The following is a 13346-nucleotide window of genomic DNA, read 5'->3' as shown; positions in this document are numbered from 1 at the left end:
CATAACCAACAGATCAAGTTCTGATTTGGGAGTTGGGCAGGCAGGCACCAGCAAAGAAACAGGAGCATTCTCATACACCATTTCAGCAACCAGCAATAATTAGGACGGTGTGAAGAAATCAGTGGAAGTACTTCAGATTTACACACACTTAGGGGACATGGATCAGAATTGAGTTTGTTGACTTCTGTGAGAGTTTGAACATGTTGCAAGCAGATTTGGCCTCTGCATAGTGTGCAGTGCCATGGTCTTTATTTCTGATTACTCTTTATAGTAAAAGTGAGCTTAAAACCCAAGTTTAAATACAGTTTCTGTAGAAAGTGAGAGTAGTGGTGCGTTTCAGATTTAAAAAACAGAAAGATTCAGCTAATACAAAACCTTCAGTTTCCAAGCAGTATCTGTCTTGCAAAAACAGACTTGCCTAGGTTTCAAGGATACAGTTTCAAAGCACTGTGGAGGAGGAACAGTTGGGATGCAAGTTAATTAGTATCCTTTTATGAGGTCATGCAAGGTAAGTCTTCTTCTAACCACATGTTGCCATGGCCGCACATTGTTATTTGAATAAAAATGATAGTCCTGAGTTCCCACTGAGTTACTTCAGTGTAGATCAGGACTTATCTATTGAAGTCCATAACTTACATCAGTTTAAAGTTGCTGTAAAGTGACCTTAGAGTCAGTCTCGATAACTTTTGCAATAAATTGTCACAACAGCCCTGAAAAGAAGTGAAACTTGTTATTTTAAAGTCTATACATAACATTTCCCACTAACTTTTAACAGTGTTTGTACCGGCACTCCCTGTGTTCATTTTTACACTTACATTTTACTTGTTCTTGATTCAGTTTACAATGCACTTTTTCAACAGTGAGCTCCTAGTGAAATATTTCCTAACCAGTCATCAGCTGCATTAGCAATGATTAGCAGTAGTCTCAGAACACCAAGGAACAGATTCTTAAAATCAGAGGAGTATGCATGAAGACACGTCATGTTTAGTGTGTACTATCTGCATATGCAAATGTGTAGATCTTTCTGACATTAATAGCCCATATAAACACTATGTGTACTGTCAATGGATTCCCACACAGTGATGGGGTTAGTGTACTTTAATATGTGATGGAAACTAATGTACTTTCATTTATGGTTTTGGTTTTACTAGCTCCACATTTATTTAATAGAGCATTGACATACAAACCTTCTCCTTTGAAAGAAATGACAAAGACAAACTGTAGACTTAGATTTATTCCAATTCATGCCGATTTTAATGGCCCTTGAAGGATTATTAAGATTGTACCAATTTGGACATCAGTACAGTTATTGCCAAACCTGAAGACTAGGAAAAGGATAGATAAAGCTTTTAAATGGTCTTAATTTATAACATTTCTAACACTGTTTAGCCTACTAAATGACTCCCCAGCCTTCTAACTATGCTGTGTCTGTTCATTTAAGAGCTTATATCTTCCTTTTCTTGTAGTGGACCAAATGACCTGATTGGTCTCCTTTATTTCTGATTACTGTAATCTTATGACTGGAAGGAAATAAGGAAAAGAGTTATACTAGGTGCCAGAATTGCACTTAATTTTATTTTTGCACTAGAAAATAAGAATTAAAAACCAGCAGGACTCTGAAATAATAATTGCAGGGTGGAAGTATGCTGCTGCCTCAGAATCCCTTCAGGGATACATCGTTCCAGTGGTTAATAATTTCCTGAAGTGATCTTTTCATTAAAAAAGTTAATTTTTGTGTGGAAAGATATAAATTAACAGTACAGTTTAAGCAAATATTCCATAAACAGAGTAAACAAATTGTAATTAGTCATTTTACTTTTGATTGCTTTCAGGGAGCTGCGTAGCCTGGTCATTGAGATGGTCCTATCTACAGATATGTCAGGTCATTTCCAGCAAATTAAAACAATGAGACACACACTGCAGCAGACAGAGGGGTAGGTTATTTTCCATTATGTTCTTTATCTATGAATACAAAGTAGTTTTTAAATTAGTACATGAACAAGAAAAGTCTTTAAGTAGTTGCATTTGTTCTGAGATAATCAGAGCATGTCCTTGATTTGACAGGATAGACAAAGCCAAAGCCATGTCTTTGATTCTTCATGCAGCAGACATAAGCCATCCAGCAAAATCCTGGGAACTACACTACCGGTGGACAATGGCACTGATGGAGGAATTTTTTCGACAGGTGCCATTTTCAAAATTTGTTAATAAATTTAGTATAAAAAAACTGTAGTTACACCACTGGATATTTTAGAATTCCACCAGCAAGAACACAGTTGAGCATGAAATAATAGAAGAGACAGTATATATCTTAGTCCCCTTGATGTTAATACAGTTTCTCATATGAGTGAGTAAAGATGAACAGGATGCTGTTCCATATCTGTTTCAGCTGATGCCAGGTTTGAAAGTGCTAGCTCTTTTTTCTTGGTACCATGATTATTTTGCGAACCTTATTTCATTCTTTAGATGGAGATTTGCATATGCTCTGAATTTAAAAAAAAGCATTAAGTGGGAGGGAAACTAAGATACAAAAAGTATTTATGGTCAGTTAGAAGGCAGATGAATGTTGTATCCTTCTCATATTACATAAAAACTTTCCCTTTTCCCTGTACCATGAATTAATCCTTTATGTACCCAATTTAGGAGTGGCAGAGATTCTTGTTCATGCCCCATGAAGGCCTGATACAATGCCTACTAAAGTCAAAGGGAATCTTTCCATTGATAATGTGGTCATATTTTACAATGAAATAAAACCAGGGACATAGCTCTGTAAAGGCATTTTTATTATTGTAAAATAGTTATACAAAAGATAAAATGCATGATTTTTTAAAACTGGGGATGCTGATATTATTACTGCCATCTTGTGGCAAATAAGTAATGCAAATATTTCTCAGAGTGGATTTTTTTCCCTAGAAATAAATAATGAGTTTATAATGAAACACTGAACACTTTACAGCTTTGACAATATCTACACTCATTCCACCCTTCTATTTATTCTAATCATCATTCATCACACTAAGCACTACTTCTTTGTAAACATGAAATCAATTCTTGTCACTACAAACTGTACTGCCTAACAAAACTTTTTATACATAAGGGGGAATGCAAAGTTCAGTCAGTGAAATGAATAAAAGGATGTTTCAAATGTCCTGGAAGAATTATTTGAAATTCTTAAGAGCTCATGTGAAAAACTGGGTATGTTGTGATAAAAAACAGAAAGAGTAGCCATTTTAGATGTTTTACATGAGTGACTGATTTTTTGTTTCCTATTGTGTCAAAGATTTAGAAATTATTTGAAATGCAAGAAAATAATTCTTTTTTGTTCATTTCAGCACTTAGTATCATCTTCATATAGACAATTAAAATGGCAGCATGACATCCATTCATAGGAATCTGTAGTGACATAGAAAAACGTGTTACTGTGAACATTTTAAGAAACCACATTTTTCTGTGTCCCAGGTTTTTCTACTACTTGATTCCACTTTGCACAGTTTTGTTGTTCCCTGAATGAGAAAGTGCTATGGGAGGAGTGGCACATAGAAGGAGTATTCTATATGCTTCATGGGAAGATATTTACAATGAAATTACCTTGCCATTAATGACTTGATGTGGTCAATAAAAGAGGATAGGAACCAATCCTATCATCCTATAGAGCACTGACATTTTATGTGAATCATCATCATTATTTTAAATTTAAAATACCCTCACCAAATGAGATAAAAGCTACTTCTGTTCTAGTCCAGGACATGTACGCAACACCTCATCTTTGGGATGTAACTCCCCTCCCCCTGTGTATGGGCACTGTACAAAAGTTTAAAATAATAATAAAAAAAATAAAATCAGGCCTGGTGGCTAAAGGGAAAAGTAGCAATGTTATTAAAGATGAGAGCAAGGGGAAGAGTGATAAAAACATAATATAGATGTCATACAGTATCCCCAGTGAATACACATTTTTGAAAAACCAATTCTAAATAGAAAAAAAAAAACTAGATATTAGCTGCCTGGGCCATTAAATTGGCCATTTTCTTTGATACATTTTGTGATTTTCATGCAGGATTAGTCATTTATTTAACTACAATTGTGGTCCAAGCAATAAATGAGTCAGTAAGTTAAACCACTATTCTGCTAGGCCATCTGCTCTTGAAGATTCATACTCAGTTCCTAAAGGTGTTTAATGTTGATTTTGAAAAGTAAGATTTAGTACCTTAGTGAGAGGGAATAATAAGCATTTTCATCTAAGTAATGAACAAACCAAGTTTTGTGGAAATATTGAGCAGCAGATAGTTAATTAAGTCAAGACTGGCAGTCTGGAGCCATCAGTGGGTGTCTTTTATTGTAAATGGAAATGATGAGGTTTAGAACCCCAGGGGGAAAGGAAAGGGATCATCTACCCAGATACATATTACTAATAGAGGTCAGAACAAACAGCCGTAGAAACATTTTAGACATAAGGAAGCTGGATACATAGAGCCCATGGGAAAATGAGGCAATATGTTCAGTCAAGCAGCCATAGCATTAGCAATACATAGTTTGTACTGCCTTGTTTACTGAGTTCATAGGATCAGCTAATGCTTTGGCTGTATTTCATAAATATAAAAATATGGAACTTTGGCCAAACACCTTCATTTTAAATATACACAATAAGGACTGCTCAGTAAGGACAGCAACCAGGCTACGCATGAACAGTGTCTGTTAATGTCAGTGATGCATACTCTTTAAACATTCAAAGCTACATTTTAGACAGGCATAGCCTGAGCGGTCCAGTCTTGCACTCTCTTTTCTGGTAAAACTTCTATGTACTTCAATGACAGTAAGAGAACTGAAAAACTGGACCAGAATGTTTAAATGAGCTCTGAAGTCTAGAAATAGCTTGGGATCTCACCCAGTTTCTATTCACCTCTGGAATGCCATGATAATACCCATTTCATTGTAGTTTGGTGTATGGGCACAGATCTCAGTAAAAGACAGGAAGTTTAATAAAACTTAAATCCACCTTTTTTTGAACTGTTTGGTTGCATCCAGACGAGTGTGGCCCTGCAGTATGTGTGTCTGTGGTGCCACATACCACACATTCAGCTCTTCTCTGTGCTGCAAGGGAGTAGTGCAGGGGGGAGGTGAGTGACCCCTGCATATCTAGAGGTAAAAAAAAACCCGCACAAAAACAAGCAGAGTGGCAGCGCATGCAGGGGCAGCATGCACCACTCAAAACCAGAGCCTGGTCAGTCAGAGCCACACTCCAGCTGCCGGCCAGGCTCTGAGCAGCAGGATCGCCACAACTGCAGCCCCAGGAGGCCCTCAGGACCACAGGCAAGGCCAGTGCTGATCCCAGCCTTCCCTACCCCATCTGGGGTAACCTGTCATGTGCCAGAGGGTATGTGCCAGAGTCGTTTCCCAGGGACAACTAGCAGTGGCACAAGGTGTCCTGCAGCTAGTTGTCCCTGGGAAAACAAACATCCATGCTTGTGTGGACAAGGTCTTTGAGTTTTAGCTGAGAATTAAGTACTTATTGGCCATGTCTACACAGTCATTTAGTACTTGTTTATACAAGTATGATGCAGTTGCACTAAGGAATGGCTTTTTCATGATGCTGACTGCACAGTAGCTCATGACTACTGTGCAATAGTGTCGCAGCATGCTTCCTGCCACCCAACGTTACTGTGCAGTATATAAACACTATGTGTACTGTCAATGGATTCCCACACAGTGATGGGGTTAGTGTACTTTAATATGTGATGGAAACTAATGTACTTTCATTTATGGTTTTGGTTTTACTAGCTCCACATTTATTTAATAGAGCATTGACATACAAACCTTCTCCTTTGAAAGAAATGACAAAGACAAACTGTAGACTTAGATTTATTCCAATTCATGCCGATTTTAATGGCCCTTGAAGGATTATTAAGATTGTACCAATTTGGACATCAGTACAGTTATTGCCAAACCTGAAGACTAGGAAAAGGATAGATAAAGCTTTTAAATGGTCTTAATTTATAACATTTCTAACACTGTTTAGCCTACTAAATGACTCCCCAGCCTTCTAACTATGCTGTGTCTGTTCATTTAAGAGCTTATATCTTCCTTTTCTTGTAGTGGACCAAATGACCTGATTGGTCTCCTTTATTTCTGATTACTGTAATCTTATGACTGGAAGGAAATAAGGAAAAGAGTTATACTAGGTGCCAGAATTGCACTTAATTTTATTTTTGCACTAGAAAATAAGAATTAAAAACCAGCAGGACTCTGAAATAATAATTGCAGGGTGGAAGTATGCTGCTGCCTCAGAATCCCTTCAGGGATACATCGTTCCAGTGGTTAATAATTTCCTGAAGTGATCTTTTCATTAAAAAAGTTAATTTTTGTGTGGAAAGATATAAATTAACAGTACAGTTTAAGCAAATATTCCATAAACAGAGTAAACAAATTGTAATTAGTCATTTTACTTTTGATTGCTTTCAGGGAGCTGCGTAGCCTGGTCATTGAGATGGTCCTATCTACAGATATGTCAGGTCATTTCCAGCAAATTAAAACAATGAGACACACACTGCAGCAGACAGAGGGGTAGGTTATTTTCCATTATGTTCTTTATCTATGAATACAAAGTAGTTTTTAAATTAGTACATGAACAAGAAAAGTCTTTAAGTAGTTGCATTTGTTCTGAGATAATCAGAGCATGTCCTTGATTTGACAGGATAGACAAAGCCAAAGCCATGTCTTTGATTCTTCATGCAGCAGACATAAGCCATCCAGCAAAATCCTGGGAACTACACTACCGGTGGACAATGGCACTGATGGAGGAATTTTTTCGACAGGTGCCATTTTCAAAATTTGTTAATAAATTTAGTATAAAAAAACTGTAGTTACACCACTGGATATTTTAGAATTCCACCAGCAAGAACACAGTTGAGCATGAAATAATAGAAGAGACAGTATATATCTTAGTCCCCTTGATGTTAATACAGTTTCTCATATGAGTGAGTAAAGATGAACAGGATGCTGTTCCATATCTGTTTCAGCTGATGCCAGGTTTGAAAGTGCTAGCTCTTTTTTCTTGGTACCATGATTATTTTGCGAACCTTATTTCATTCTTTAGATGGAGATTTGCATATGCTCTGAATTTAAAAAAAAGCATTAAGTGGGAGGGAAACTAAGATACAAAAAGTATTTATGGTCAGTTAGAAGGCAGATGAATGTTGTATCCTTCTCATATTACATAAAAACTTTCCCTTTTCCCTGTACCATGAATTAATCCTTTATGTACCCAATTTAGGAGTGGCAGAGATTCTTGTTCATGCCCCATGAAGGCCTGATACAATGCCTACTAAAGTCAAAGGGAATCTTTCCATTGATAATGTGGTCATATTTTACAATGAAATAAAACCAGGGACATAGCTCTGTAAAGGCATTTTTATTATTGTAAAATAGTTATACAAAAGATAAAATGCATGATTTTTTAAAACTGGGGATGCTGATATTATTACTGCCATCTTGTGGCAAATAAGTAATGCAAATATTTCTCAGAGTGGATTTTTTTCCCTAGAAATAAATAATGAGTTTATAATGAAACACTGAACACTTTACAGCTTTGACAATATCTACACTCATTCCACCCTTCTATTTATTCTAATCATCATTCATCACACTAAGCACTACTTCTTTGTAAACATGAAATCAATTCTTGTCACTACAAACTGTACTGCCTAACAAAACTTTTTATACATAAGGGGGAATGCAAAGTTCAGTCAGTGAAATGAATAAAAGGATGTTTCAAATGTCCTGGAAGAATTATTTGAAATTCTTAAGAGCTCATGTGAAAAACTGGGTATGTTGTGATAAAAAACAGAAAGAGTAGCCATTTTAGATGTTTTACATGAGTGACTGATTTTTTGTTTCCTATTGTGTCAAAGATTTAGAAATTATTTGAAATGCAAGAAAATAATTCTTTTTTGTTCATTTCAGCACTTAGTATCATCTTCATATAGACAATTAAAATGGCAGCATGACATCCATTCATAGGAATCTGTAGTGACATAGAAAAACGTGTTACTGTGAACATTTTAAGAAACCACATTTTTCTGTGTCCCAGGTTTTTCTACTACTTGATTCCACTTTGCACAGTTTTGTTGTTCCCTGAATGAGAAAGTGCTATGGGAGGAGTGGCACATAGAAGGAGTATTCTATATGCTTCATGGGAAGATATTTACAATGAAATTACCTTGCCATTAATGACTTGATGTGGTCAATAAAAGAGGATAGGAACCAATCCTATCATCCTATAGAGCACTGACATTTTATGTGAATCATCATCATTATTTTAAATTTAAAATACCCTCACCAAATGAGATAAAAGCTACTTCTGTTCTAGTCCAGGACATGTACGCAACACCTCATCTTTGGGATGTAACTCCCCTCCCCCTGTGTATGGGCACTGTACAAAAGTTTAAAATAATAATAAAAAAAATAAAATCAGGCCTGGTGGCTAAAGGGAAAAGTAGCAATGTTATTAAAGATGAGAGCAAGGGGAAGAGTGATAAAAACATAATATAGATGTCATACAGTATCCCCAGTGAATACACATTTTTGAAAAACCAATTCTAAATAGAAAAAAAAAAACTAGATATTAGCTGCCTGGGCCATTAAATTGGCCATTTTCTTTGATACATTTTGTGATTTTCATGCAGGATTAGTCATTTATTTAACTACAATTGTGGTCCAAGCAATAAATGAGTCAGTAAGTTAAACCACTATTCTGCTAGGCCATCTGCTCTTGAAGATTCATACTCAGTTCCTAAAGGTGTTTAATGTTGATTTTGAAAAGTAAGATTTAGTACCTTAGTGAGAGGGAATAATAAGCATTTTCATCTAAGTAATGAACAAACCAAGTTTTGTGGAAATATTGAGCAGCAGATAGTTAATTAAGTCAAGACTGGCAGTCTGGAGCCATCAGTGGGTGTCTTTTATTGTAAATGGAAATGATGAGGTTTAGAACCCCAGGGGGAAAGGAAAGGGATCATCTACCCAGATACATATTACTAATAGAGGTCAGAACAAACAGCCGTAGAAACATTTTAGACATAAGGAAGCTGGATACATAGAGCCCATGGGAAAATGAGGCAATATGTTCAGTCAAGCAGCCATAGCATTAGCAATACATAGTTTGTACTGCCTTGTTTACTGAGTTCATAGGATCAGCTAATGCTTTGGCTGTATTTCATAAATATAAAAATATGGAACTTTGGCCAAACACCTTCATTTTAAATATACACAATAAGGACTGCTCAGTAAGGACAGCAACCAGGCTACGCATGAACAGTGTCTGTTAATGTCAGTGATGCATACTCTTTAAACATTCAAAGCTACATTTTAGACAGGCATAGCCTGAGCGGTCCAGTCTTGCACTCTCTTTTCTGGTAAAACTTCTATGTACTTCAATGACAGTAAGAGAACTGAAAAACTGGACCAGAATGTTTAAATGAGCTCTGAAGTCTAGAAATAGCTTGGGATCTCACCCAGTTTCTATTCACCTCTGGAATGCCATGATAATACCCATTTCATTGTAGTTTGGTGTATGGGCACAGATCTCAGTAAAAGACAGGAAGTTTAATAAAACTTAAATCCACCTTTTTTTGAACTGTTTGGTTGCATCCAGACGAGTGTGGCCCTGCAGTATGTGTGTCTGTGGTGCCACATACCACACATTCAGCTCTTCTCTGTGCTGCAAGGGAGTAGTGCAGGGGGGAGGTGAGTGACCCCTGCATATCTAGAGGTAAAAAAAAACCCGCACAAAAACAAGCAGAGTGGCAGCGCATGCAGGGGCAGCATGCACCACTCAAAACCAGAGCCTGGTCAGTCAGAGCCACACTCCAGCTGCCGGCCAGGCTCTGAGCAGCAGGATCGCCACAACTGCAGCCCCAGGAGGCCCTCAGGACCACAGGCAAGGCCAGTGCTGATCCCAGCCTTCCCTACCCCATCTGGGGTAACCTGTCATGTGCCAGAGGGTATGTGCCAGAGTCGTTTCCCAGGGACAACTAGCAGTGGCACAAGGTGTCCTGCAGCTAGTTGTCCCTGGGAAAACAAACATCCATGCTTGTGTGGACAAGGTCTTTGAGTTTTAGCTGAGAATTAAGTACTTATTGGCCATGTCTACACAGTCATTTAGTACTTGTTTATACAAGTATGATGCAGTTGCACTAAGGAATGGCTTTTTCATGATGCTGACTGCACAGTAGCTCATGACTACTGTGCAATAGTGTCGCAGCATGCTTCCTGCCACCCAACGTTACTGTGCAGTAGTGATGGGCTACAAGTGTCTCTTGTAACCATGGCCATTGTTTTTAAATTCAAAATACATCCAGGCTTCTTCATCCAAGCCTACCTATTAAATGGAATAGATTTAATAAAACTAAAAGCAGTACAGAAAGTGTCATCTCTAATGCATAATATCTGCTAATTAAGCTATCTTATAAATATGTTGCGACCTTAGTACTGAAAAGAAGGAACTTGTTTTCTTGTGTACTTACCTAATTTTATGCAACATTTGTCAGTCAAAGAGGATGATTTCCCTATAAAGCATGGTTCATGTTAGGAGGACTAAGTGTGATTTAAGAAATTTCAGGGCCTCTTCTAAATTAAATATATCATCATATCATATCATATATCATATCAAATTTAAAATAATTCCTATGCTTTCACAGCACTGCAGGAAAACCAGCAAAAGCATAGAGCTATTAGTAAGGATCTAAGAGTTTTTAATTTGAAGTTCTACCACTAGAAAATGAACATCAACTGACGCAGAAAATTTTATTAAATGAGGTAAAGTTCGAAATATGTAACAGTATTAATATCAGGAGGGAAGCCAAAGAACACTGTAAAAAGAGTATTCAGGCAAAGAAAATCTAAGGTAGTTGCAGTTTAAAAATACCCACCAACCTATCTCAAATACTTAGTTCAAGTCTTCATTATATATTGTATTAATTGGGAAATAATCATAGTGCAGTAGAGAGGTACTTGAAGACACATGTTTAAAAGAGCAGAATTATAGCTGAGAAGTACCGCTTTTGAAGTCTTGTTGTTCTGGTTTAAATAATATTGTTTTTTGGGAGGGATAATATAAGTAATAAGCTGCTCCTAGTGATATACCATAGAGGAGTTCTGAAAACATCTTAAATCATGAATCTGAAGCCAGATCAATTTCTTTAATTTTAAAGCTAAAATAAAATAAAAAGTATAATAAACTAAACTAAACTAAACTAAAATCTGGAGTCTTAACAAAATCTCTAGTGCATTAGAAACTGTTTTTCATCAACTGGTTGAAATCAGTGGAGCTATACTAATAATATTAAGTGCTTATTATTCTCCTGGACCCAGCAGCAAATTGTGGGTGCCATCTATGTTCATTATTTTGGAGAAACATGATGATGAAACCCTCTATTTCCTTTTCAAGCATAATCTAGGTGTACCTACCATCTCTGAGGTGTTTTAGAATATCTTTAAAGATATTTTTCTACACCTTTCTCACATCTGCTCCTTATTGCTTAGGGACATATATTGTTCAGTAACCATATCTCTCTCTCTATATATTTAAGTGCCTCTACATCTACAGTTAACGTGCATCTACAAGCAAGCTTCATCCTACAATTCTAAGTTAACAGCAAATTTCCAGACAAATATAGTCCTCATATTCTTAAATACAGTGCTATAAATGGTACAATATAAGGCTGGTTCTCTTTTCCCTTTCCAACTAGCTCCTTAGGGAAGTTGGGGTAGAATGAAATACCCACCTATATTCTTCCATACTGTTTAATCATGAAACGGCTGTCCTTTTGATTTAATACAAAAGTGCTGTGTACAGAAGATAATGATAAAAAAATGCTTTTATAGCTCTGCTCTGAGGATATAAACCTACAAACAGTTGTATCAGTATCAAAAGATACCAACAAGAGCTGTTACAATATAACTATTATGTCTGCAGGTTTCTCTAGCAATACAAGTGTAGCAAAACTGTTGTATCCAGAAGCAACAGCCATGTCCTAACAACTCATGCATACTCTGAGCAGTACCTCCCCTTCCCTTTTAAAGCAGCTAAAGGGCAGATTAGTCCTTAACCCAGGGTTCAAATTACAGGGGAGCTCTGGAGGGCTGAGCCCCTCATAAGAAATTAGAGCCCCCTTGCAGGCTGGTCAGCACCTCTCTTCCCCTAACAACAGCCTGGAGCCCCTGCACCACCTTGCATAGCCCCAGCCCGCCCTGCACCTTTCTAAGCAGCCCAGGCAGCAATGAACCCTTCTTGCTGCCACCACTGCTGGCCCCCACCCCACAGTACCAGCAGGAACGTGTGCGCACAGCCCCGACCCTGGCCATTTGTTTTTTTGCAGACCCCCCCACAGGAGTCAAAGTGTAATTCAAACTCTGCCTTAACCTGAATATATTTGCAAGGACTGTACAGTGATAGATACAGCATTGTCCCTCGTGAGAAGTCCAGATTCAGCTCTTTCCTTCAGCAGACTTCCGTGATGCTAGGGAGATCATCCTGTGTGCCCTAATTCCCTATCGGTAAAATGGAGATAATATCTCCCTAGCTTAAAAGACTTTTATGAGGATAAGTACTTAAAAGAATTGAGTCATTGAGATGCTACAATAATTATGAATCTGTGGGTGACAAAATTAGTTTGGTGTCATTCCCAGGTCTTAGTAGTAGAGCCCACACTGCTATAAGAGTGTGTCTTGCTACCTGCATCATCAGTGTCATTGTTAGAAGTTCAGATTTCAGGGACAAATTATATCCTCACACGTTTGCAAGTTCACTAAAGAGAGTTTAAGTATAAGAAATAATTGAGCAAAATTCAAAGGCATGCTTTTGCACAATAGTGACTGAAGGAAGAATTTGGGCTTGGGATTTTTATTGCATGCATTTCTAAGTGCCCAGCACTATAGCATCTGGGTTTCCTGAATCCAATCTGTGAGGATGGCAAAAAGCTTCTTATGAAACATGTTATTTATTTTTCTTCCTTGACAAATGGTAAAGCACAGTAGCAGATGCTTTGATTTTGACAAGAACTTTGCTTTCAGCAGATTCTTTTAGATTCAAATTATTGAAATTGTTAGACTGTTGACATGTATTTCTCTCTCTCTCTCTCTCTCTCTCTCTCCATGTCTCTCTTTTTTCTCAGAGAAGACAAATATTAGGGTGCTCTTACATTTTAAACCTGTGGACTATTATGCTGCCATAAAGTTAGTACAGTTTCACAGCAGTCACAGGTTATGGCTTAATGCTGTCTCACACCTGCATAGCTGTTACTTACCACTAGAGGACCTGGCAAGCAGGAACATAGGCATGAGCCAGTACACTT

The 13346-nt window shown here is 37.3% G+C and overlaps 1 protein-coding gene across 1 annotated transcript in view; it reads left to right on the top strand.

Moving 5' to 3' along the window:
• The window catches only part of PDE1A (phosphodiesterase 1A), a 392561-nt gene that overhangs the window by 329731 nt on the left and 49484 nt on the right, over nt 1-13346 (top strand). Inside the window, exons 12-13 of the mRNA XM_025203233.1 lie at nt 1833-1934; nt 2065-2185. Coding sequence (XP_025059018.1) covers nt 1833-1934; nt 2065-2185 — 223 coding nt within the window. The remainder of the gene's footprint in view (nt 1-1832; nt 1935-2064; nt 2186-13346) is intronic.

The sequence above is a fragment of the Alligator sinensis genome, unplaced genomic scaffold (assembly GCF_000455745.1).
Source record: "Alligator sinensis unplaced genomic scaffold, ASM45574v1 scaffold269_1, whole genome shotgun sequence".
Taxonomy (NCBI): domain Eukaryota; kingdom Metazoa; phylum Chordata; order Crocodylia; family Alligatoridae; genus Alligator; species Alligator sinensis.
Note: the sequence above shows the minus strand (reverse complement) of the source record. Positions and strands in the feature narration are given on the sequence as shown.